At 40.2% G+C, this 23494-nt stretch overlaps 1 protein-coding gene across 1 annotated transcript in view; it reads right to left on the reverse strand.

The window, feature by feature from the left end:
- LOC124619443 (NACHT domain- and WD repeat-containing protein 1) overlaps positions 1-23494 on the reverse strand; it is a 578477-nt gene that overhangs the window by 105785 nt on the left and 449198 nt on the right. Inside the window, exons 11-14 of the mRNA XM_047145830.1 lie at positions 19599-19726; positions 18688-18922; positions 9122-9214; positions 4059-4202 (exon numbers count right to left, since the gene is read on the reverse strand). Of these exons, the coding sequence (XP_047001786.1) occupies positions 4059-4202; positions 9122-9214; positions 18688-18922; positions 19599-19726 (600 nt within the window). The remainder of the gene's footprint in view (positions 1-4058; positions 4203-9121; positions 9215-18687; positions 18923-19598; positions 19727-23494) is intronic.

Here is a 23494-nt window from a genome sequence, read left to right on the forward strand (position 1 = left end):
AAGGTATGTTCTCGAAACTTAAACAAAAGCCCGTACCGAGCTACTGAGTGTCTCTCCTGCAGAGTCTTCCACTGGAGTTTATCTATCATCTCCGTAACGCTTTCGCGATTACTAAATGATCCTGTAACGAAGCGCGCTGCTCTCTGTTGGATCTTCTCTATCTCTTCTATCAACCCTATCTGGTACGGATCCCACACTGCTGAGCAGTATTCAAGCAGTGGGCAAACAAGCGTACTGTAACCTACTTCCTTTGTTTTCGGATTGCATTTCCTTAGGATTCTTCCAATGAATCTCAGTCTGGCATCTGCTTTAACGACGATCAACTTTATATGATCATTCCATTTTAAATCACTCCTAATGTGTACTCCAAATAATTTATGGAATTAACTGCTTTCAGTTGCTGATCTGCTATTTTGTAGCTAAATGTTAAGGGATCTATCTTTCTATGTATTCACATCACATTGCACTTGTCTACAATGAGATTCAATTGCCATTCCCTGCACCATGCGTCAATTTGCTGCAGATCCTCCTGCATTTCAGTACAATTTTCCATTGTTACAACCTCTCGATACACCACAGCATCATCTGCAAAAAGCCTCAATGAATTTCCGATGTCATCCACCAGGTCATTTATATATATTGTGAATAGCAACGGTCCTATGACACTCCCCTGCGGCACACCTGAAATCACTCTTACTTCGGAAGACTTCTCTCCATTGAGGATGACATGCGGCATTCTGTTATCTAGGAACTCCTCAATCCAATCACACAATTGGTCTGATAGTCCATATGCTCTTACTTTGTTCATTAAATGACTGTGGGGAACTGTATCGAATGCCTTGCGAAAGTCAAGAAACACGGCATCTACCTGAGAACCCGTGTCAATGGCCCTCTGAGTCTCATGGGCGAATAGCGCAAGCTGGGTTTCACATGACCGTCTTTTTTGAAAACCGTGCTGATTCCTACAGAGTAGATTTCTAGTCTCCAGAAAAGTCATTATACTCGAACATAAGATGCGTTCCAAAATTCTACAACTGATCGACATTAGAGATATAGGTCTATAGTTCTGCACATCTGTTCGACGTCCCTTCTTGAAAACGGGGATGACCTGTGCCCTTTTCCAATCCTTTGGAACGCTACGCTCTACTAGAGACCTACGGTACACTGCTGCAAGAAGGGGGGCAAGTTCCTTCACGTACTCTGTGTAAAATCAAACTGGTATCCCATCAGGTCCAGCGGCCTTTCCTCTTTTGAGCGATTTTAATTGTTTCTCTATCCCTCTGTCGTCTATTTCGATACCTACCATTTTGTCATCTGTGCGACAATCTAGAGAAGGAACTACAGTCTTCCTCTGTGAACAGCTTTGGAAAAAGACATTTAGTATTTCGGCCTTTAGTCTGTCATCCTCTGTTTCAGTACCATTTTGGTCACAGAGTGTCTGGACATTTTGTTTTGATCCACCTACCACTTTGACATAAGACCAAAATTTCTTAGGATTTTCTGCCAAGTCAGTACATAGACCTTTACTTTCAAATTCATTGAACGCCTCTCGTATAGCCCTCCTCACACTACATTTCACTTCGCGTAATTTTTGCTTGTCTGCAAGGCTTTGGCTATGTTTATGTTTGCTGTGAAGTTCCCCTTGCTTCCACAGCAGTTTTCTAACTCGGTTGTTGTACCACGGTGGTTCTTTTCCATCTCTTACGATCTTGCTTGGCACATACTCATCTAACGCATATTGTACGATGGTTTTGAACTTTGTCCACTGATCCTCAACACTATCTGTACTTGAGACAAAAATTTTTGTGTTGAGCCATTAGGTACTCTGTAATCTGCTTTTTGTCACTTTTGCTAAACAGAAAAATCTTCTTCCCTTTTTTAATATTTCTATTTACGGCTGAAGTCATTGATGCCGTAACTGCTTTATGATCACTAATTCCCTGTTCTGCGTTAACTGTTTCAAATAGTTTGGATCTGTTTGTCACCAGAAGGTCTAATATGTTATCGCCACGAGTCAATTCTCTGTTTAACTGCTCAAGGTAGTTTTCAGATAAAGCACTTAAAAAAATTTCACTGAATTCTTTGTTGCTGCCACCCGTTATGAACGTTTGAGTCTCCCAGTCTATGTCCGACAAATTAAAATCTCCACCCTGAACTATAACATGGTGGGGAAATCTACTCAAAATATTTTCCAAATTATCCTTCAGGTGCTCAGCCACAACAGCTGCCGAGCCAGGGGGCCTATAGAGACATCCAGTTACCATGTCTGAGCCTGCTTTAACCGTGACCTTCACCTAAATCATTTCACATTTCACTGACTGGGTGAATAAATCACATTTCATATTTTCAGGAGGGCAACAGTGTCTTTAATAATTTATATACCACTGTATGTTTAAAATTTTAATACCATGGTTTATTTCCATCACTGGATGTGGTGGCTGCTTTAATAGTGAAACTCCTATAACACAATATTATTGCTGATATGAAACAAAACTGAAATAACAATGATTATGGATTTGTCTGAATGTAGGCATTGGTGATGTAACACGTTTCAACAAATTCCATATTCATCACCTTCTGGTGAAGCCACTCTTCACCAGAAGATGGAGAGTGTGGCACTCATCGAAACACTGTGGTATCTCAATACTGTCACCAAGCTGGAAACCTGAGATCTTTTCATCTTATATGCAACTGATACTAGTACTATGAGACTGATGTAGCATATGTAATTACAAAAGAAAATGGGGAGTGACACAAAATATTCATTGACAATATAATATAACAGGGTAGATAAACGAATCTATTCACCAGATGGTGGTAAAAGAACAAATACAGGGAAAGTTTTAACTTACACAAGCATTTGGGACCAGTGGCTCCTTCTTCCAGCAGATGAGTTGAAGGAGAAGGAAGAGGGGTAAAGAAAAAGGAGCGGAGAGGTTTAGGAAAAGGGATACAGTTTGGAAAAGTCACCAAGTCACCTTTTCCTTCACCCCTCTTCCTCCCCCTTTAACTCTTCTGCCAGAAGAAGGAGCCACTGGCTCCAAAAGCTTCCATAAGTTAAACCTTTTTCTATGTGGGTCCTCTTGCTGCTGCTTGGTGAGCAGATTTTTTTATCTATGCAGTTACATTATAGTGTCAAAAATTGATTATCTTCATTGTTAAAAACATTCATTGAGATATTTGTTTGGGATGCCTCTCTTTTTGTGCAACTGAATACAAAGTTTCTGTTTTGGGGTGAATTGTATCTGCTGTAACACGTCTGAAGCCTTGGTCACATTGGTGAGAGCCCTACAAACTGTGCTACTTAGTCACACGATCAGTATCAGAAACTATCAGAGATGAAAAAGACTACTATCTGTATCTACATCACTACTCTGCAAGTCACAATGAATTGCTTGGCAGAGGTTCATTGAACCACTTTATTTCTCTTTCATACTACTCTTGAACAGTGTGCAGGAAAAATGAACACTTAAGTCCTTCAGTGCGGGCTCAAATTTCTCTTAAATCATTACAATGATCATTTCTCCATATGTATGTGGTTGTCAACAAAATATTTTCATATTTGCAAGAGAAACTTAGAGCCTGAAATTTTGCTGCTACAAAAAGTGCCTTTGTTTTTATGACTGCTACCTCAACTCACATATCATATCGATGACACTCTCTCCCCTGTTTCAGGAAGATATAAAATGAAGTGCCCTTCTTTGAAATTTTCTGATGTCCTCCATCAATCATATCTCATACAGATCCCACCTTGTGCAGCAGTAATCCAGAAGAGGATGAGCAAGCATAACGCAAGTAGTCTCTTTAGTAGACACGTTCCGTTTCCTAAGTGTTCTGGCAATGAGCTGCAGCCTTTGGTTAGCTTTCCTGACAACCTTACCAGATATTAAACAGTGAACGCCTGTCTTTGAGTATGGGGTATAAGTAATTGGTGTAGACATTACCTCTATTTAACAAACAGTTAATAATAGGAAATAAGACATTTAGAACTTCATCATTAACTTAACAAAATACAGAATGATGTATATCAAAAATTAAACACATCAATTTTCACTCACTTTTATGTACTGCGCCTTTGCACCAAACCTCTCCTTTAGTTCTGTGAAGAGAGGACTGTCATCAGCTACAGACACAATTAACTTGACACTCTCTGGTAGAGTAAGCGGAAGCCAGTCTATTGTTTTGGAGCCATACTCTCTTATCTAAACAAAAAAACACTGAATATTACTGCCTCAAGAACAAAATAATGTTAAGTTGCATTTACATATCTATAAGAACAACACATATTGTGTATTATTGTGGTAAAGACAAATTAAAAATAAATTTTATTACTAAATAAAATTTAGAAAAATTTTCAGATGGTCTTTGCTCTGGAGACAAAAAATAAATTATTATTAAATTACAAATAGGATCAGAGTGGAAGAAATTGAAAAGTGTTGGACATTTTTTAATTACTTTTCTATTTCACTGATTTACAGCACACAGGAAAGAGTACAGTGGAACAGAAGTAAAAATTAACAAAGGACTATATCAAATGAGATTCAGTTTATATATATCTGAATTAGTATAGACTGGAAATAGGAAGTGGGAATACTTGTCACATAGCGCAATCCTACACCCCAATAGGAAGGAGAATCACATGTTAGCAGATCTTTGATGTGCAGCAACATGTACGCTGCATATTTTCGTGTTACGAAGGTATAAATTCGAATTCCACCAAACACCATATATTACTTTCCGAAGCATTAAAATCGAGATTGCGATGCGCACACTGGACTCGCATTCGGGAGGACGACGGTTCAATCCCGCACCCAGCCATCCTGATTTAGGTTTTCCGTGATTTCCCTAAATCTCTCCAGGCAAATGCCGGGATCGTTCCTTTGAAAGGGCACAGCTGACCTCCTTCCCCGTCCTTCCCTAATCCAGTGAGACCAATGACCTCGCTGTTTAGTCTCTTCCCCCAAAAAAATCCAATCCAAAAATTGCGACGCACTTTTGTAAGCCAGTCACAGCTCATGTGATGTGATCTCACCAGCTGATGACAGCATTTGACATGTGATGTAGTCAACCAATAGCAAGATCACTTTTAAGTAGCGTGAACACACAAATAAGAAAAGTTAATGGCTTAAATTAATATACATATTGTTGCTACATGAAAAGCAAAGCTTTCACATGTAATATTGGTCTCGCAGATTAATAAGCTGCAAGAGAAGCTAAGCTTCCACATATAATGTTGATCTTTTTTGCATGTCATACATCACGTAAATGTGGCAATAAAAATTTTAATAACGATGTAAATGTCTGATCTTCTGGGCTCGAAATTCTTCAGATGGTCGTCCCCAAAGAGTTGATTTTTAAATGAGAGTCAAACGCTCTGTGATTTAAGAAATTTGTAGGGAGTAGCAGGAAAGGAGAGAACTAACAAGACTGGGTGCAATGGTGGAATGAGGGCTGTGTAGTGCCAGAATGGGAACAGGGAAACGGCTCGATAGGTGACAGTGACCAATGAAGGTTGAGGCCAAGAGGGCTACAGGCATGTAGGATAACCTGCAGGGAAAGTTCCCACCTCCACAGTTCAGAAAAGCTGGTGTTGGTGGGAAAGATCCATATGGCACAGGCTGTGAAGCAGTCATTGAAAGGAAGGATGTTGTGTTGGACAGTATGCTCAGTAACAGGGTGGTCCACTTGTTTCTTGGCCACAGTTTGTCAGTGGCCATTCATGCGGCCAGACAGCTTGTTGGTTGTCATGCCTGCATGGACTGTAGCACGGTGGCTGCAGCTTAGCTTGTAGATCACTTGACTGGTTTCATAGGTAGCCCTGCCTTTAATGGGATAGGTGATGTTTGTGACTGGACTTGAGTAGGTTGTGGTGGGATGATGTATAGGACAGGTCTTGCATCTAGGTCTATTACAGGGATATGAGCCATGAGGTAAGGGGTTGGGAGCAGGGGTTGTGTAGGGATGGACGAGTGTATTGTGTAGGTTCAGTGGACGGCAGAATACCCCTGTGGGAGCGGTGGACATTTCTCATTTCCGGGCATGACAAGAGGTAGGGCTACCTGGGAAACCAGTCATGTAATCTGCAAGCTAAGCTGCAGACACTATGCTCCTATGAAAGCATGACAACTAACAAGCTGTCTGTCCATATGGATGGTCACCAACAAACTGTGACCAAGAAACAAGTGGACCTGTTGCTGAGCAGGCTGCCTCAATGACATGTTTCATTTCAATGACTGCTTCATGGCTTGTGCCATATGGATCCTTCCCACCAACACCAGATTTTCTGAATTGCACTGGTGGAAACTTTGCCTGGAATATATCCTACATTCCCGTAAACCTCCTGTCCTCAACTTTTGTTAGTCATTGTCCTCCCCTATCCACAGCCCTCATTCCATCAATGCACCCAGTCTTTTTACTTCTCTCCTTTTCTGCTATGCCCCCTCCCTCCTCACCACCAACTCTCCCCTGTCCTCCATCAAACCTCCTGACTGTACATAGTTCATAGCTGCCCTACACTCTCTCCACCTCATCCCTGCGGGCTCCCCAGCAGCACTTCACTGTCCCCCACCCCTACCCTACTATCCTTCCCCCTCCTTCCCCCACCTTCTCCTTACCCACCACTCAATCGCCACTCCCATCATGCACTGGTTCTGCTCCACACAGTGTGGCTTCAGTTGCCAGAGACTCAATCATGTGTGAGAGTCGCATTTGTGTGTGTGTCTGTCGTTTATTTTTGACAAAGGCCATGCTGGCTGAAAGATTATTGTGAAAGCCTTTTAGTTGTTCCTATCTGCGACTCAGCATCTCTGCTATATGGTGAGTAGCAATTTTCCTTTCCATAATACTGTTATAAGGGAACGTTCTTTGGTGGTGCAGAAGGTAGTACATCATAAAAATATTGAAAAATATAAATTAATTTTATTGCAAAATTTCATATGTTTGTGCATTTGGTCAAACATTCTTAATCAAAATTCTTCTGGGGATTGGATATAATGCCAGTCTCTGATTGGCTCAATCCACTCCTCCCACAGTGTCATTGTAGTCAGGCACAAGCTTTGGCTTTATTATTTTATTTGACACCTTCTCAGTCATCAGCACCATATCCATAGTATGGATAATTGAAGGAATACTAGGTCCTGTTTGTCCTTCCAACACATGTTGGAACCTTTCCTCGTCTTTCAGCTCAGTTTCCCTCTTTCGTAATTTTTGATTTCAGAGAGATTGCGGCATCTCTTTCAAGCTCAGTTCTACTATTCCATAACCACAGCGGGGTTCAAAAGCAGCAAATTCGCTAATTGTGGGGATGTGTAGAAGTTATCTGTCCTCAGACGGTAACCTCTCATCAGGAGCAGTTTTAGTTGTGAAGACACTGGAAAATCTGAAAGTCTGCACCCAGCTTTGTCTGTTTACAAGAGTATAATTGTCAGCAAATTCTTATAAAAAAGTGTTCAGGTATTTGAGGTTCATCATCAGAAAAAGGAATTGCATGGTAGTGATTAGCAGACAATGGAAATCTTGGGGGAGCACAATCAGTATTTGGATCAACAATATGACATACTCTCGCCTGGGCCAATCTATATCTCTGTCTTCCTCACATTCTCCCTCACTTGATGAAGGTTCAAAAAGAGTCATCACTAGACTATGAAATAGAGAGGTCTTCCCTCTGCTCTTCCTCACTGAAATAACCACTTTTCAATTTAGAAAACTGCAAGCAAACATAATACTGCAACAGCTGCACCAAAATGCTACCAGAGAACATTACAACGTTGCAGTGACAATGTGAGTCTAATCTTGTTGGAAACATATCCCTCATCTCCCAAGCCTTCTACAGGATTCACAATCACAAGCCGGTAACAATGCACTGAAACAAAACACATGACAGTAAACCCGCTAACTAGTGGCATCAGAAGGAACTACCGTTATAATCAGGATGCTGGTGCTAACTAGCATCAGCAGAAGGAATTACAGTGATTGTAATCGGAATGGTGGTACAGGAAGATGCAGAATTTCAGAGCCTGAGTTATCTTGGGAAGATATTTCTCAGCAAAACAGTTTCAGCAGTTTAACTCGAGTTCTCTCGGGATAAACAGTTAGGAGGTTCACCTTCTTAATGATTTGCAGTTTTTTCATTGTTTCTAATTGTTTTGTTTCTACAATTTGCTTTAACTTTAATGGTTTTAGTGTACAGATACTTGTAAATGGATAATAATTAGTGACATGCTTAAGGAACTGACATTTACTTCACACTCAGTATCGAGCTACAGGTAAATCCATAGACGAAATGCTGATACACGATGTTTTTAATTTGTTTTCAAATGTTTGGAGATGACAAACTTTCTATTGCAAGCCAATTGGCAATTTTTAATGATTTTTGCACTGAAACACAGTACTTCAGTGACACATGAAAGCATTCAAATCAAAACACTCACTCCTGACTGAGAGAAACAAAGACTTTCATTTCAATTAAACTAGATGTTTTCAGTTGAGGAAACTCCACAAGTATAGTACATAAGTAATCTCAGCACATTTACTTCTTGACAAAAGATGTTTAAAGTTTCACGCTTTTGTAACTTTCTTTTTTTAATTTTATTTATTTATTTATTTATTTATTTTTCCAACATAGAAAGACCCTAAAGCTATTCCATAAACTGCAGAAATTGCTATGGTAACATAAAAACAAAAAAAAAAACATATTTTTTTTACAGGTAAGCTCCACCCTATTGGTTCAGAGCAATTATGTTAGTAACGGTCATACCAACAGGTTGTAACTGAGATTTTTCTACAAAGCACAACCACATTACAAACTACTGTGCAAGATTGAAATAAATGGTTGTAGCTTTGTCATAAGGTGCACTGAGAAGTATATTTTTTTAGTTCTTGATGGATGCTTCTCAATGCAACTCATGACAGAGCTATGAGCATTTATTTCAATTATAAAACAAGTTGCAGATCTATTTTTCACCTGCAGCATGCTGCAAGTTCATAGTATGCAAGATGCCATTGGTTTTCAGCAATGATTGATTGATTTTTTTTACAGCTTGTCCAGCATATTTTAAGAATCTGATTTCCATAATTTGGTTGAAATGCCATCAAATCTGCAAGTGCAGTAATTGAGACTAACCTGATCTATACCATCTATCATGATGATCTGGGGACGCTGTAAACAAGCTGCAGCTAAAAGAGCTGGTAACTTCTCAGACAGGCTTTTCACATTCTGAATGAAAGAACAGATTAACTACATCAGTACTCAAATATGTCTTACAGCTTAAATAATAATGTAAGATAATATTAGAAAGGAATCATCAAAAAAAGGCTACAAAACAGATTTACTGGAAAGCAATTATTTTATTCATGTAAAACTATGTATGCAGTGTTCTACTCTGTGGATATATTTCATAACGAAAGAAAATGATGCTACTACTCTAATATTTCTTAGAATTAAAAAAAAGATCAAAATATTTCTGTTAGTCTTTATTTTCTCTTCTCTTTTTTCTTCTTTCTTCATTACATTAACATAAGTAACATCAGAGAGAGAGATTACTCTTTGTCAAAACCAAATATAAGCCAGTAATATTTTCTGTCTTAGGTGTGTTAACATCATTGTATATAGCTGGCAACCAATTTACATTGAATTAAGACCAGTTAATGTGGAAATGTGTATACCACTCTACAAGCATGAGCCATTTATGGTGTTAAAAACAAACCTCTACGATATAACTTTCCTGCATTCTGACACTACCATTGCATTGTGCAAGGTACCTGCTGAGCACATAGCTGTGGAGCCATTGCAGTCTGTGATCATAAACATTTACTGCTTATGCCTTATGTCTGTAGTATCTGCTGTATGCCGTACACACACAGTGTCTTCTTCCTCCTTGTAAAGAAAACATCAAGTAGGGTATTTTTTTCAAAGCTTTCACAGTTTGTAGGGAAGTTTTTGATGCTGAGTTGAATATGATCAACATCCTCTCTGACAGGAAAATTTATGATACAACCTTCTGGATGACTGTGTATTGGCAAATGTATTATTGTGATGATTAACACATGAATTTCCTCCAACTTGACTCATTGCATTTTCTCTAGTTTCATATATGGGCTGTGTATCCAACCAAAACCTACTTCAATTACAGGTGTCATATCCATTGCTGAAAACATTTTCTTCCTAATTCCTGTTGTCATATGCAGGCCCTCTTGTGATCTGCATATTGCTGACCTCTGTCTGTATTAGCTGCCACATGTTATCACACTCTGCAACTATAACATGTGACATGATATCACACCCTGAGTCTCTCTAAGCTTTACACAGTTACTCAAGTAGACAGCTTGTTTGAAATAAGGAAAGTTGTTAGACATCATACCATAGTGTGTTTCATTTGCAAGTGCTCTGTACTGTTCAAATGGTGATTAATTTTTAAACCATTTACTTCAGACATGCAAAGTAGGTTTAGAATAAAATTTCATGTGCTACACAACTGTCATATTGGCTGTGCCCTTGATTTTAATAGGTGTATAGGTAAAAATGTAATTAGAGAAATTTGGTTCTACAACTCAGAAACCAAAGTGAGACAGTGGCAGCACCCATGAGGATCTGTTTATAGCAGGTGTATAACCAATGTCCATGACTGGCACTGAAGCTCAGACTCATTGCTTTGCTTTCACAATCATGGAAGAACAGAATGTTGTACTGCTTGCAGGAACAGTGTAATGTGTCAAAATATAATTAGGCACTGAAAGGAAAAAAGTCCATGTCATGTCAACTGATACAAAGACTGCCATCAAGTAGTGTAACAAAATATAACTGTGTATAAAAACAAAGATGAGGTGACTTACTGAACAAAAGCGCTGGCAGGTCGATAGACACACAAACAAACACAAACAAACACAAACATACACACAAAATTCAAGCTTTCGCAACAAACTGTTGCCTCATCAGGAAAGAGGGAAGGAGAGGGGAAGACGAAAGGAAGTGGGTTTTAAGGGAGAGGGTAAGGAGTCATTCCAATCCCGGGAGCGGAAAGACTTACCTTAGGGGGAAAAAAGGACAGGTATACACTCGCACACACACACACATCCATCCACACATACAGACACAAGCAGATGTCTGCAGATGTCTGCTTGTGTCTGTATGTGTGGATGGATATGTGTGTGTGTGTGAGTGTATACCTGTCCTTTTTTCCCCCTAAGGTAAGTCTTTCCGCTCCCGGGATTGGAATGACTCCTTACCCTCTCCCTTAAAACCCACTTCCTTTCGTCTTCCCCTCTCCTTCCCTCTTTCCTGATGAGGCAACAGTTTGTTGCGAAAGCTTGAATTTTGTGTGTATGTTTGTGTTTGTTTGTGTGTCTATCGACCTGCCAGTGCTTTTGTTCAGTAAGTCACCTCATCTTTGTTTTTATATATAATTTTTCCCATGTGGAATGTTTCCTTCCATTATAAAAATATAACTGTGGATGGAAATAATCTTTAACAGGGCAAAAATGTTTGATATGGAAAAGACTGACAGAAAAACTGAGAAGAGATTGAGATTACTGCAAAAAATACTGTGGCTATTTATCAATCTCACAAGCTTTTGACTCACAGATGAGTGTGAAATATTGTTGATGGGGGAAAGAAGCATTCTTTTTCATACTTTGATTCTGTGTGACATAAATGCTCATACCCTCCGCAGTGCAATAATATAATAAAAAGTATCGATCATGGAGTTTGATGAGTGTCTTGTAGAAAATTATGCAACAGAAGAGAAAAGACTCTTAGCAGACAAGGGATTTGATAATAATTCTCTGACATTTTCTGGGGTGCATTTTCATTTAAATGAATGACACAAGAAAACTACACAAACTGATAGAGAAGAAGTCTGCTTGGAAAACAAAGTATGCTGAGAAACCTGATATGAAGGCAAAAACTTGCAACATACCAATTTGAGTTCTATCAAATGTTTAGGCTTATTCCATAATGAAGAATTGGAGAACATAGGAGTTTGCACAATAAGGATGAGACAGGTTATTATCTAAAACCAATTTAAAAGGTGCATACCATTAAAATAAAAGCAAAATTAACTTAGGCCTTTAACTAGGTCAGTTCTGAACACAGATGGAAAATACAAAGATGAACTACTGTGTTGACAAACACATACTGAATGTTTCAGATGCTGTAACATCAAATTTGCATGCAAACTACAAAAAACACCATATATATTGGATCAAAAAAAAAAACAAGTATGAATAAGATTTCGTTTGTCATTCACAAAAACTGTTTGTTCAGATAAAAGAGATAGACTGGAAGTACATCAACAACAAACAATGAGAGAACATTTAACACATTTCAATGTCTGAAAGTATCTCACTTTCTTCTTAAGTCAGAGCAACCAAAAGTCTAAGTTTTCCTTTGAGAGATATCTTCCTCCGTTTCAACAGCCAAAATACAAATAGATACCAAAAAAGCTGAAAAGAAAAATTCAAACAATGGAAAATTCAGGATGGAATATAACAATATTACGAAAAGGAAAGTTGCTACCCACCATATACAGAGATGCTGAGTTGCAGACAGGCACAACAAAAAAACTGCCACAAATAATCTTTCAGTCCAACATTGCTTTTGTTGAAAATAGACAACACACACAAACACAAAGACAACTCACACAGACATAACTGCAATCTCTGGTAACTGAAGCCACACTGCGAGCAGCAGCAGCAGTGCATGATGAGAGTGGCAAATGGGTGGCGGTAAGGACAAGGATGAGGCAGGGAGGAGGAGGGTAATAGGGTAGGCGTGGGGGATAGTGAAGTGCTGCTGTAGAGCATGCAGGGATGAGGTGGAGAGAGGCTAGGGCAGCTAGGTGCAGTCGGAAGGTTCAACGGAGGGCAGGGGGCAAGGAAGAGGTGGGGAAGGGTGGGGGTATCAGAAAAGGAGAGAAGTAAAAAGACTGGATGCAATGGTGGAATGAGGGCTGTGTAGTGCTGGAATGGGAACAGGGAAGGGGTTGGATGGGTGAGGACAATGACTAACAAAGGCTGAGGCCAGGAGGGTTACGGGAACATAGGATATATTCCAGGCAAAGTTCCCACCTGCGCAATGCAAAAGAACTGGTGTTGGTGGGAAGGATCCATATGTCGCAGGCCGTGAAGCAGTCATTGAAATGAAGGATGTTGTGTTGGGCAGTATTCTCAGCAACAGGTTAGTCCATTTGTTTCTTGGCCACAGTTTGTCGATGGCCATTCATGCGGACAGACAGCTTGTTGGTTGTCATTCCCATATGAAATGCAGCACAGAGGTTGCAACTTAGCTTGTAGATCACATGACTGGTTTCAAAAGTAGTCCGGCCTTTGATGGAATAGATGATGTTTGTGACATGACTGGAGTAGGTGGTGATATTCTGCTTGTTGGTTGTCATTCCCATATGAAATGCAGCACAGAGGTTGCAACTTAGCTTGTAGATCACATGACTGGTTTCAAAAGTAGTCCGGCTTTTGATGGGATAGATGATGTTTGTGACAGGACTGGAGTAGGTGGTGATATTCTGCCATCCACTGAATCTACACAATACACTCATCCATCCTTACACAACCCCTGCTTCCAACCCCTTACCTCATGGCCCATATCTCTGTAATAGACCTAGATGCAAGACCTGTCCCAAACATCCTCTCACTGCCACCTATCCCAGTCCAGTCACAAACATCACCTATCCCTTCAAAGGCATGGCTACCTGTGAAACCAGTCATGTGATCTACAAGCAAGCTGCAAGCATTGTGCTGCATTCTATATGGGCATGACAACCAACAGGCTGTGTGTCTGCATGAATGGCCACCGACAAACTGTGGCCAAGAAACAAGTGGACCACTCTGTTGCTGAGCACACTGCCCAACACAACATCCATCATATCAATGACTGCTTCACAGCCTGCGCCATATGGACCCCTCTTACCAACAGCAGCTTTTTTGAATTGCACAAGTGAGAACTTTCTCTGCAATATATCCTATGTTCCTGTAACCCTTCAGGCCTCGATCTTTGTTACTCACTGCCCTCAACTGTCCAACCCCTTCCCTGTTCCCATTGCAGCACAACACAGCCCTCATTCCATCAATGCACCCAGTCTTTTTACTTCTCTCCTTTTCCACTAACACCCCCTCCCCCCTCCCCTGCCCTCTGTTGTACCTCTTGACTGCACCTAGCTGCCCAACCTCTTTCCACCTTGTCCCTGTGTGCTCCCCAGCAATACTTCACTGTCCCCCACCCCTACCCTACTATCACTCCCCCACCCCACCCCTACTATCCCTCCCCCACCCCACCCCAGCCTCCTCCTTACCTCCACCCAGTTGCACTCCCATCATGCACTGCTGCTGCTGCTTGCAGTGTGGCTTCAGCTGCCAGAAACTGCAGTCATGTGAGTGTGAGTTGCATTTGAGTGAGTGAATATGTGTGTGTGTGTGTGTGTGTGTGTGTGTGTGTTTGTGTGTGTGTGTGTGTGTGTGTACGCATGCTTGTTGTCTATTTGTGAAAAAGGCATCTTTGGATGAAATATATATATAACTATCAATGATCAAATGCACCCCTTTGAGCTTGGTGTTTTGGTAGAATGTAATCATAATGTTACTCTTGGATGGGAATTCTTGAAAGCATCACAATGTTGTAGACTGTGATAGATAAGAACTCTAAACTATCAAAGCTATTCCAACATGCACATAGAACCGAAGCAGCTGTTTTGAATTGCTTTGAAGATGTTGTTATCAAATCATCAGCACCAAGACGAGTTTCAGTTGTTAATCGAGCTGATCTTTCATGCTAGGAATGTTTTGTTAAATGTGTACACAAAAGTATTCCAGTAAATTATCACAAGCACTGTAGGTTGGCTAGGGAGAACTCTGGATAACTAGTTGTCAAGAGCAGCCACAACTCATCCGTAAAGGTATTTACATAGGGACAGCTGAAAGTCCAGGTAGGGCAGCTTTATGTCATCAATGAAGAGCAATGCTCAAAATCCACTAAAGACAATGCAATGGAGGAAGGTGCTATCACACTGCCAATAGAATATGGCCTGAATGAGGAATATCATCAGCAAGTGATAGCCATTTTGTGACAATTTTTGGCTGCTTTCAAATCCAGAGTGGAGAAAAGACAGACCAAGTGGCCCACAGTAAAATAATGTATCAACACTGGGGACCATCCACCAATTAGCCAGTGCTCTTGTACAGTGTTGCTGCCTCAGTCATGGATAAACTGGGAGCGAGTCGAGAAGATGCTGCAAGATGGCATCTCTGAACTTTCAGAGTCCTTGTTCCTCTCCTGTGGTCCTTGCGAAGAATAAGAATGGCACATGGCATTTCTGCATTGACTACCAGTGACTGAACAAAATCACAAAGAAGGATTTTGTTCTGGGGTAACCATAAACACTGGAACGAAGAGGCGGCATGAAAAAGCAGAGAAGACTGTGAGGAAACGGCGGCCAATTGTGCGTGGAATCAGACTGCGCTGCACTAGGTGCACCCCCTGCAACAAGTGCATATAAACGACACTCCTGCTAGACTCAGCAGCTCATATCAGCCCGAGTCTGCAATGTGACTAGTGCTATGCTGTCAGAGCTGTATCGTTTCCTTGGACTCACTGTGCAGCCAGAATGGTACTGTTTTCATGTTTCCTCTCGCTAGCGACATTTGCTGTAATAAAGTTAAGTATTGTCAATTTGCTTTCTGGAAATAAAATTAATAATGGTATTTGTCTGAGTTGTATACCATTCCAAGAATGCTGCATCCTGTAGGCACCCCACTAGGGATGAGTGGGCAAGACCCCACAGATATGTATCCACTGCCATACACTGTTGACACCCCTGACTAACAGAAAGGAGCAAAGTATTTCTCCTCTGTGGACATGCAGACAGGCTATTGGTGAATCGAGATTGACAAGGTCAACCAAGAAAAACTGCCTTCATAGCTCCTGAAGGCCTTTATGAGTTTAAGGTTATGCTGTTTGGACTGTATAATGCTCCAGCCACTGTTGAACATATGACGAAAACCTGCTTTAACACCTTAAGTAGATTATGTGTCTTTGCTATCTGGGTAACATTCTCATTTATCGAAGATATTTGAAGAATACCTAAGTTGCCCAACAACAGTGTCGAATTCTGTCCAGACTGAAAATCTCTGCCTAAATCTGAAAAAGTGCCAATTCATCACCCAAGACTGAGTTTGGCCTGATCCAGAGAAAATAAGAGCAATCACAGATTTTCCAGCTCTTTGGCACATTCATGATGTGAGAAGTTTTCTAGGAATGTGTTCATATTAACAGTGATTCAAAAAGGACATCTGTACCAAGGCGTATGCCTTGGAAGAACTACTGCAGGGAGACAAAGCATTTTCTTGGAATGTGGCACAACAAAAACCTTTCCTTGTCCTCATGGAGGTGCTAACATGTTCTCCAGTTTTAACACTGTATGACAAGAATGCTGACACAGAGCTTCACACTGATCAACAAATTCTGGCCAAATTTATTCCGCAAACCATCAACCACTATGTTGGACCACCTTTCTCTATGGTGGCTGAATAACCATGTGGATCTGTTAGTTCGACTGGTGAGATGGGCACTGAAACTACAGGCATATGACGCCACAGTGGTATAAAAAAGTGGGCACGAGCACAAGGATGCTCACTGCATTCCAAGGAATTCTTTGGTGAAATACAGCTGTAGGGATAAAATATCAGTCATTGCTGCATTAAATGGCAGTGATGCTGAACAGAAGGATGGTCCAGCCCTGCTGAAACCCATAAAAGCCTTGAAGATGGAGGGACCAACCAAAGTAGAATTCCAATTAATAAATGGAGCAGAGTAAAGAGGAACTATAATCCAATGGGGCAGTAATGGTGCTCGTCATCCCAGGCCAGCTATCCTGAAGTATTTCCTTGATGATCCAATATCTGGTTATCAGGACAGAATCAGACACAGGTATAACTGGCCCGGTTTCTACTGATCTGTTGGGCACTAAGTGAACCACTGTAAGGAATGCCAATGATGGAAGCATGTGGCGTAGTTACCTCCAGGGCATCTGGTATCACTCCTGCCTGCAGCAGCACCATTCCACTGAACTGGAATTGACCTCTTGGGGAGGTTCCTGAAATCGACAAATGGGAATCAATCAATAATAGTCTGCACTGACTTCCTCATCCGCTATGCTGTCACCAAAGCTGTACCAACTGCTGAAGCTCCAAAAATTGGAAAGTTCCTTCTAGAAGACATAATTCTGCAGCATAAAGTACCCCATGTTATGATATCCAATTGTAGAAAAGTTTTCCAATCAACACTTTAATAAGACACTGGCAGATATGCTGTCATATATACTGATGTCAGGAAGGGAGACTGGGATACAATACTGGTCTCTGTGACATGCACATACAACATGGTGAAGCCAGACACTACACGTTTCACACTTCCTGCTCCACAGTCATGATGCTGAAATGGCCATGTATACACTGTACCTGTTTCAACCGAATGGTACTCAGAATGACTGCGGGGAACACCTTGTCACTAGGATCAAAGAGGTATATGGGCCCTGAATGCCCAGGAAAAGGACCAAGAGTGCCACAATGCCAAGCAGCGACCAGTGAGATACAGACCAGGGGACTTCATTCGGATTTTTACACCACTGTGGAAATGAGGACCATCAGAAAAATTACTAAAGCCTACTTTGGGTCCTAATGCATCCTTTGTCCTTTTTGAATGTCACATATGAAGTCAGGGATTATGACCCTTCATCAAGAAGACAGAGGTGCAGAGACATCATGCATATTCTCTGTATGAAGTCCTGCTACAGTACAGAGACGAAGATTTGTGAAAGGCGATTCAAGGAAACTGAAGATCCACCAATGATCACAAAGCTTTGAGGGAGGGGATATCTTTGATGCTCATCATAGTGAAGAGGCTGTAAGAACATGAGTATAATATGAAGATCTTCCAGTGTTATCACACACAAGACCACTGGCAGGTTTTGGATCCATGGTGCTGTAGTTGGCTCCAAGGAGAATTTCTGAAACAGCACCTTGCTGTTTCTTCAGGAGAGGGAATAATGACACATGCAGTAAGTGGTTACCATCACTGGATTGTGTGCTGTGGGTTACAGTTCAAATATGACCACCAGCAATTATTTGAATGTGTGTATATTCTAGGAAATTCCTTGTGTGTGTAAATACCAGCATTCTGGAATATTCAATGGTTGTTTACATAGCTGCAAAGGCTGTGCACAAGTTGTGTTCTGTGCTGGTTCTACACTGGTGTCACTAATAAGTGTACTTTCGCTTCTAAGTGCTGTACTTCATTGATGAACCTGCTGTCATATTTCGGTTTGATTGTTATTTCAATATGACAATATTATACAGAGATAAAATGTGTATGGTAATTGGCAGGAGATGATGTTAGAGATTTAATAAAACTACACAAAAAACAACAGAGGAGATCACAGAAAATAATAAATTAAAGTAATGATAATGGTAAAAGGCTAGACTGGCTTACTAAATTCAGAAACAAAGGAAAGCATTTAAAAAGATTAATGATATAGAAAGATGAAATATGGTATGAGACACAAATAACTCATCAAGTGTTAGTTACACAGAGTCAAGTATCTCTTAAGAAAAAAAAAATCCCATATCCTTTCAACAGAACATTAGAAATATAGCAGACAGTAATTTAAACTTGTCAAGCCAGTTTACCTGTGTTGCCCAACACTGGTGACCCACGCTCACAACAGATATCTGGTCAGCAATTCCAGAGAGCAGCTGTTCCACTGTTCTACTTCGAGATGACACTCCCACAAATCTGATTGCAAGCACTGCTTCAGGTAGCCAAGTGTGGCAACACTGAGCAGCACGAGCCATGAGTGTACTCTTCCCGCAGCCATGGCATCCAGACAGAATCAGTGGCTGTCGATAATCACCTGTCAGGTAGCTGAAATATGATGTCGAGCTCCATAAAGAGGAACCAAAAATCTAAGAGCTAAACAAAGTGAACATTTCATTATTAAGTGATGTAGCCGTAAGTTTCAAATCTTCTGTAGAGTTTCAAGAAACAGTACTTAAATTTTTTCTAAGATTGTTTTACAGACATGTAATACCACAGGAAATAATATAATTTCAGTAAAACAAAAAATATATATCACATTTATTTATCTTGAGCCAGGATTACTCATCATAATACTTCATTACGCGACAAGAAGCCATACTTCTTCACAGCCAAGGAATATGTTCTAAGGACAGTCAGTCAATCACTCTCTCACTCATGTTGGTCATTTATTAATCTCCTGCTTCCCACACTCCCTGCTCCTAGGCACTTTATCTGTCACTCCTTATCTACATATGTACATAAAGCATTTAAAATTGAGAAATTAACTATGTGAGTGAGCAATAACCGATATTCACTACACAAACAGTCAGATAATGTGGATTAATTGGCAATTACTTGCAACTTATGACAATCAACAGCTGTCTGCTTACTGTCACTTGGCTAGTGACTGGCTATCACTCCATAATTTAACATGGAAATTGCAACACTGCACTGAACTATAAATATACATGCATATGAAGCACACTGTTGTTAGAGTGTTGTTCCCTCAGAAAGAACTCACCTTCTAATATCATTGAGCACAGCTTCACGGTTCACACTGCTCTGAGCAGCTTGCTGACACACACCAGTTTGTAACATGAGCTCCTGCAAAAGCTGTCCACTGATGCCATAGCTGGACTTAAGCACCATCTGCAATATATTATTGAGTATTTAGAGAAGCACTTAAGTATCCTTAATAACAAAAATGCACAGAATTCTACGGAATTGAGACCAAATGATAACTTATCGTATTAACTACAAAACAGACTTAGGAATGCCGGACTTAGAATATAAATCTGTATTGGTTCTTCTTCTGGGAAGAACAATGGCTTAAAGTTCACAGAGTTGTACCACTGTGTGCCACGTTGAGATTTGGCTATAACTTTTGCCCATTGTGGTCAGAGTCAGAAGTCCAGTCAGAAAATGAAAAATAGAGGAAAAAGTTCCTGTAGCTGCATATTTCTTTTCCAGTGGTAGGATAGTGCAACGTGAAGGACATGCTAACAATCTTGACTGGTAAGGTATGAGTGTAGGTGTGGAGGTGCTTTTGAAGATCAGTTTAAGTTTTTCTTAATTAAAATGAGAACTGCAGCTTCTACCAAAAATGTTTCCCAGTATAAAATGGAACTACATCAAACCTCCTACAAAAATGGCCATATTAATTTTTTTTCAAGGACTAATAGTTTCCATATTGTAGGGGATGGAAAATTCACAGATTATTAAAAAGTAGTGTTTTAATGGTGCAAAATTAATGTCTATTGTTAAATGAAGTGGATTAAGAACAAATGTTAATTGTGTGTATCACATCTATGTGCAGTAAAATGGTGTTAAGGCATAAGTTGTGTTCTGGGGGTGTAAAAGAGTGGAAAGGGGGTGGAGAGTAGAAGTGTGAGGGATGGAAGGTTGCCGGATTGTGGTCATGCACTTTTCTCCTTCACCGGTCTGCAAACTGAATCATGAGGAGGTGATTCCCCACTCTCTCTACCACATGAAATAACAAAAGAACAACTACAGGATATTTTATAAAGTAATACCAAAACTTCTGCAGTTCACCCTATGAATCACTGGTAACAAAGTGTGTGGAAATGCCAGGAGAAGTTTATTTTTCCACAGAGTGCATTAATGCTACATGGAATACAGAAATGTGTTACTAACAATGTAATGCAAGAAGCGAATATGAACAGAATGTATGTAAATCTCTGCAGGTTGTTCTACACTGCTAGAGGGGAAATTGATTCTTAAGTCATCCTGTACAGCAGCTATGGGATTCTTCCAGAAAAGGTAACTTTCCCCACCATGTGTGCTGCTCGCTTTTCAGTTCACAGACAGACTAAACCTTCCCAACATTGCTGTCCAGTTCTCCAATATGAACAGGCAAAATAAATTTGCTGGGCTCATGTGTATATAGTGAAGTTATTTTCAGTTTAGTAAGTGACTACTTACTTGTGGTTGTCTAGTGAGCTAGTATGTAAGGAAGTTTCACAGCCAGAGCTGTTAATTATCTATTACAATGAAGGGCCTGTCCGAAGTGTGCAATGCTGACAATACATATTCGACAATGTTGACTTACTAGTCTTCACTATAAAGGGCTAGAACACGTTTCACAGCATGAGAGGTATAAAACACATCAAGCCTCTCAACATCTTAAGAGGCATAGAAACTTCAGTTGGCTCCCTCTATACAGTAGTAGGTCACTTAGCTGTTATGGAACTTCACATTTCGTACCATAAGTAAAGCAATGCATTACATCAGGTTACTGTTCTACATTTGAACTTGATCATTCCTCTTCCATCACACATATTGACGTCCATCTTGCAAGATATACAGTGGTTGTGTGATAAGTGGCTTCAATCAGTTCAGCCCATTCTACAAATGACAGCAATTCTTGAATGGAAGAGACTTACATAGCCGATCAGTAACACAATTAATGGTAACAGAACTGCAGAAACTTTTTGGTCATTCACTATTTCACAACCAAGTGACCACAATGCCAATAACATTGCCACAGTGGTAATGCTGATTCCTGTCAGATCACTGAAGTTAAGTGCTGTTAGGCTTGGCTAGCACCTGGAAGTATAAGCGTCCAGGTATGCCTAGTGCTGTTGGAAAGTGGGTTGCACTCAGCCCTTATGAGGGCAACTGAGGAGCTGCCTGACTGACAAGTAGCAGCTCTGGTAGCAAAAACTGACAACAGCTTCAACAGCAATGTACTGAGCACATTCCCTTCCATTTCTACATCCAGTGACGCCTATTCGTTCAGGATGACATGACAGTTCGTCGGTACTGATGGGCCTTTCACGGTTGTTCAGAGTAAGTGACTACAACACAGAACACAGTTGCAAGCCTTCACATTGTGCTGTCAATGATGGACAGCAACACGATGTCATATTTACCAATCCAATTCCTCTCCCACTAACACTACATAGGTCACATTTACAAATTAAGCACATCTCAGCCATTGTTTATGGCAATGCATTTTACACAAAAGCTCATTTAACAAAAGAAAACAAGTACTCACTTAATAAACTGAAAGTACCTCCACAATGTAAACATGAGCTCAGTGAATTTATTTTGTGTAATTACAAACATGAACGGGACTGGAAAGGTTGAGGAAGTATAGACTGTTCATAAATTGAAAAGTGAGCATTGCTCATGGTGGAGGAAGTTTCCTTTCTCCATAGAACAGTACAACTGCCATGAAGGTTGACTAAGAATCAATTTCCCTCCTAGCAGTGTAGAACATTGTACAGAGATTTACGTAGAATCTGTCTATATGGTTTTCTAGCACTAGTATTATTGGTAACTCATACCTGTATTCATTGTAGTGTTAACACACTTTTTGGAAAATAATGGCCTCCTCTCCTCCGGCGTGTCTGCATACTGCATTGCCAGTGATTCATAAGGCACACTGTGGAAGGGTCAGTATAATTTCGTAATGCACCTTGTAGTACCTTTGGTGATAAGAGTGGGTACTCATTTGCTCATTCTTCAGTTGGCAGATCTATATGAGGGGTGTGCATGACCATAATCTGGTGACCTACCGTTTAGACAAACAGAAAATATGTGGCAAGTATGAAGAAGGCAAATATAAGTAAAATACAAGATGAAACAAGAAAAACTTTAGTGACCTTATAGGACTTGAAAATGAAAATAGGACATGCAAATGGAAGATAAGCAGCATATCAATATACTTAACATCACTCACTTGTAGTGAAGGGGCCTCCTGTGGAGAAGCCACTGTTTTGCAGGGCAGTCATGTGAAATTTCATAGTGAACAAATACGAGGATGCATGGTAGCTGCTCACATTTCAGTTCTTCCTTTGCTAGCTACTATTATCTGACTTTGCCTTTATAGACTGATCTATGACCACCACTACTGTTTACCTAAACTGGATTGGACTTGTGTTTCGATAGTAACTGTCAAGCTTTCTAGTTACCGCAGAGTGATGAGCCTGTTACCTACACTCCATAAAGTGGTACAACATTTCTGTACAATACTACTATTTGATGAGCATTCGGTTTACCTGAAACTGTGCCTAATATTAAAACTGCAGAATGTATGTATAATGGTGTAGTTACATTTGGGCTTACATTAGTTTCAGTCAGAAACTGTTATTGCTCAAATTTGCGGACTAGTGGATGATTTAATCTGTTGTTACAGAATGCTATTTTTGTGTTCAATAAATGTTTGTTGACCATAAGTGAGGGTTATAACACAACCTTTAAAAAAATGAAATAAAATAAAAAATGAGAGTTTCAGGCAAATAACAGGAACTTGGAAGCATATTGGGGTTGCATCACATAGTGTAATGTAGAGGGAGAGATCACCTTTACTACTTCAACTGGAAATATGTGTGGCATTGCATAAAACTGTTGGAAAATCCCTCAAAGAGGATGCAAGAAAATACAATGAAGAAT

This window comes from Schistocerca americana, chromosome 6, assembly GCF_021461395.2.
Source record: "Schistocerca americana isolate TAMUIC-IGC-003095 chromosome 6, iqSchAmer2.1, whole genome shotgun sequence".
Lineage (NCBI taxonomy): Eukaryota > Metazoa > Arthropoda > Insecta > Orthoptera > Acrididae > Schistocerca > Schistocerca americana.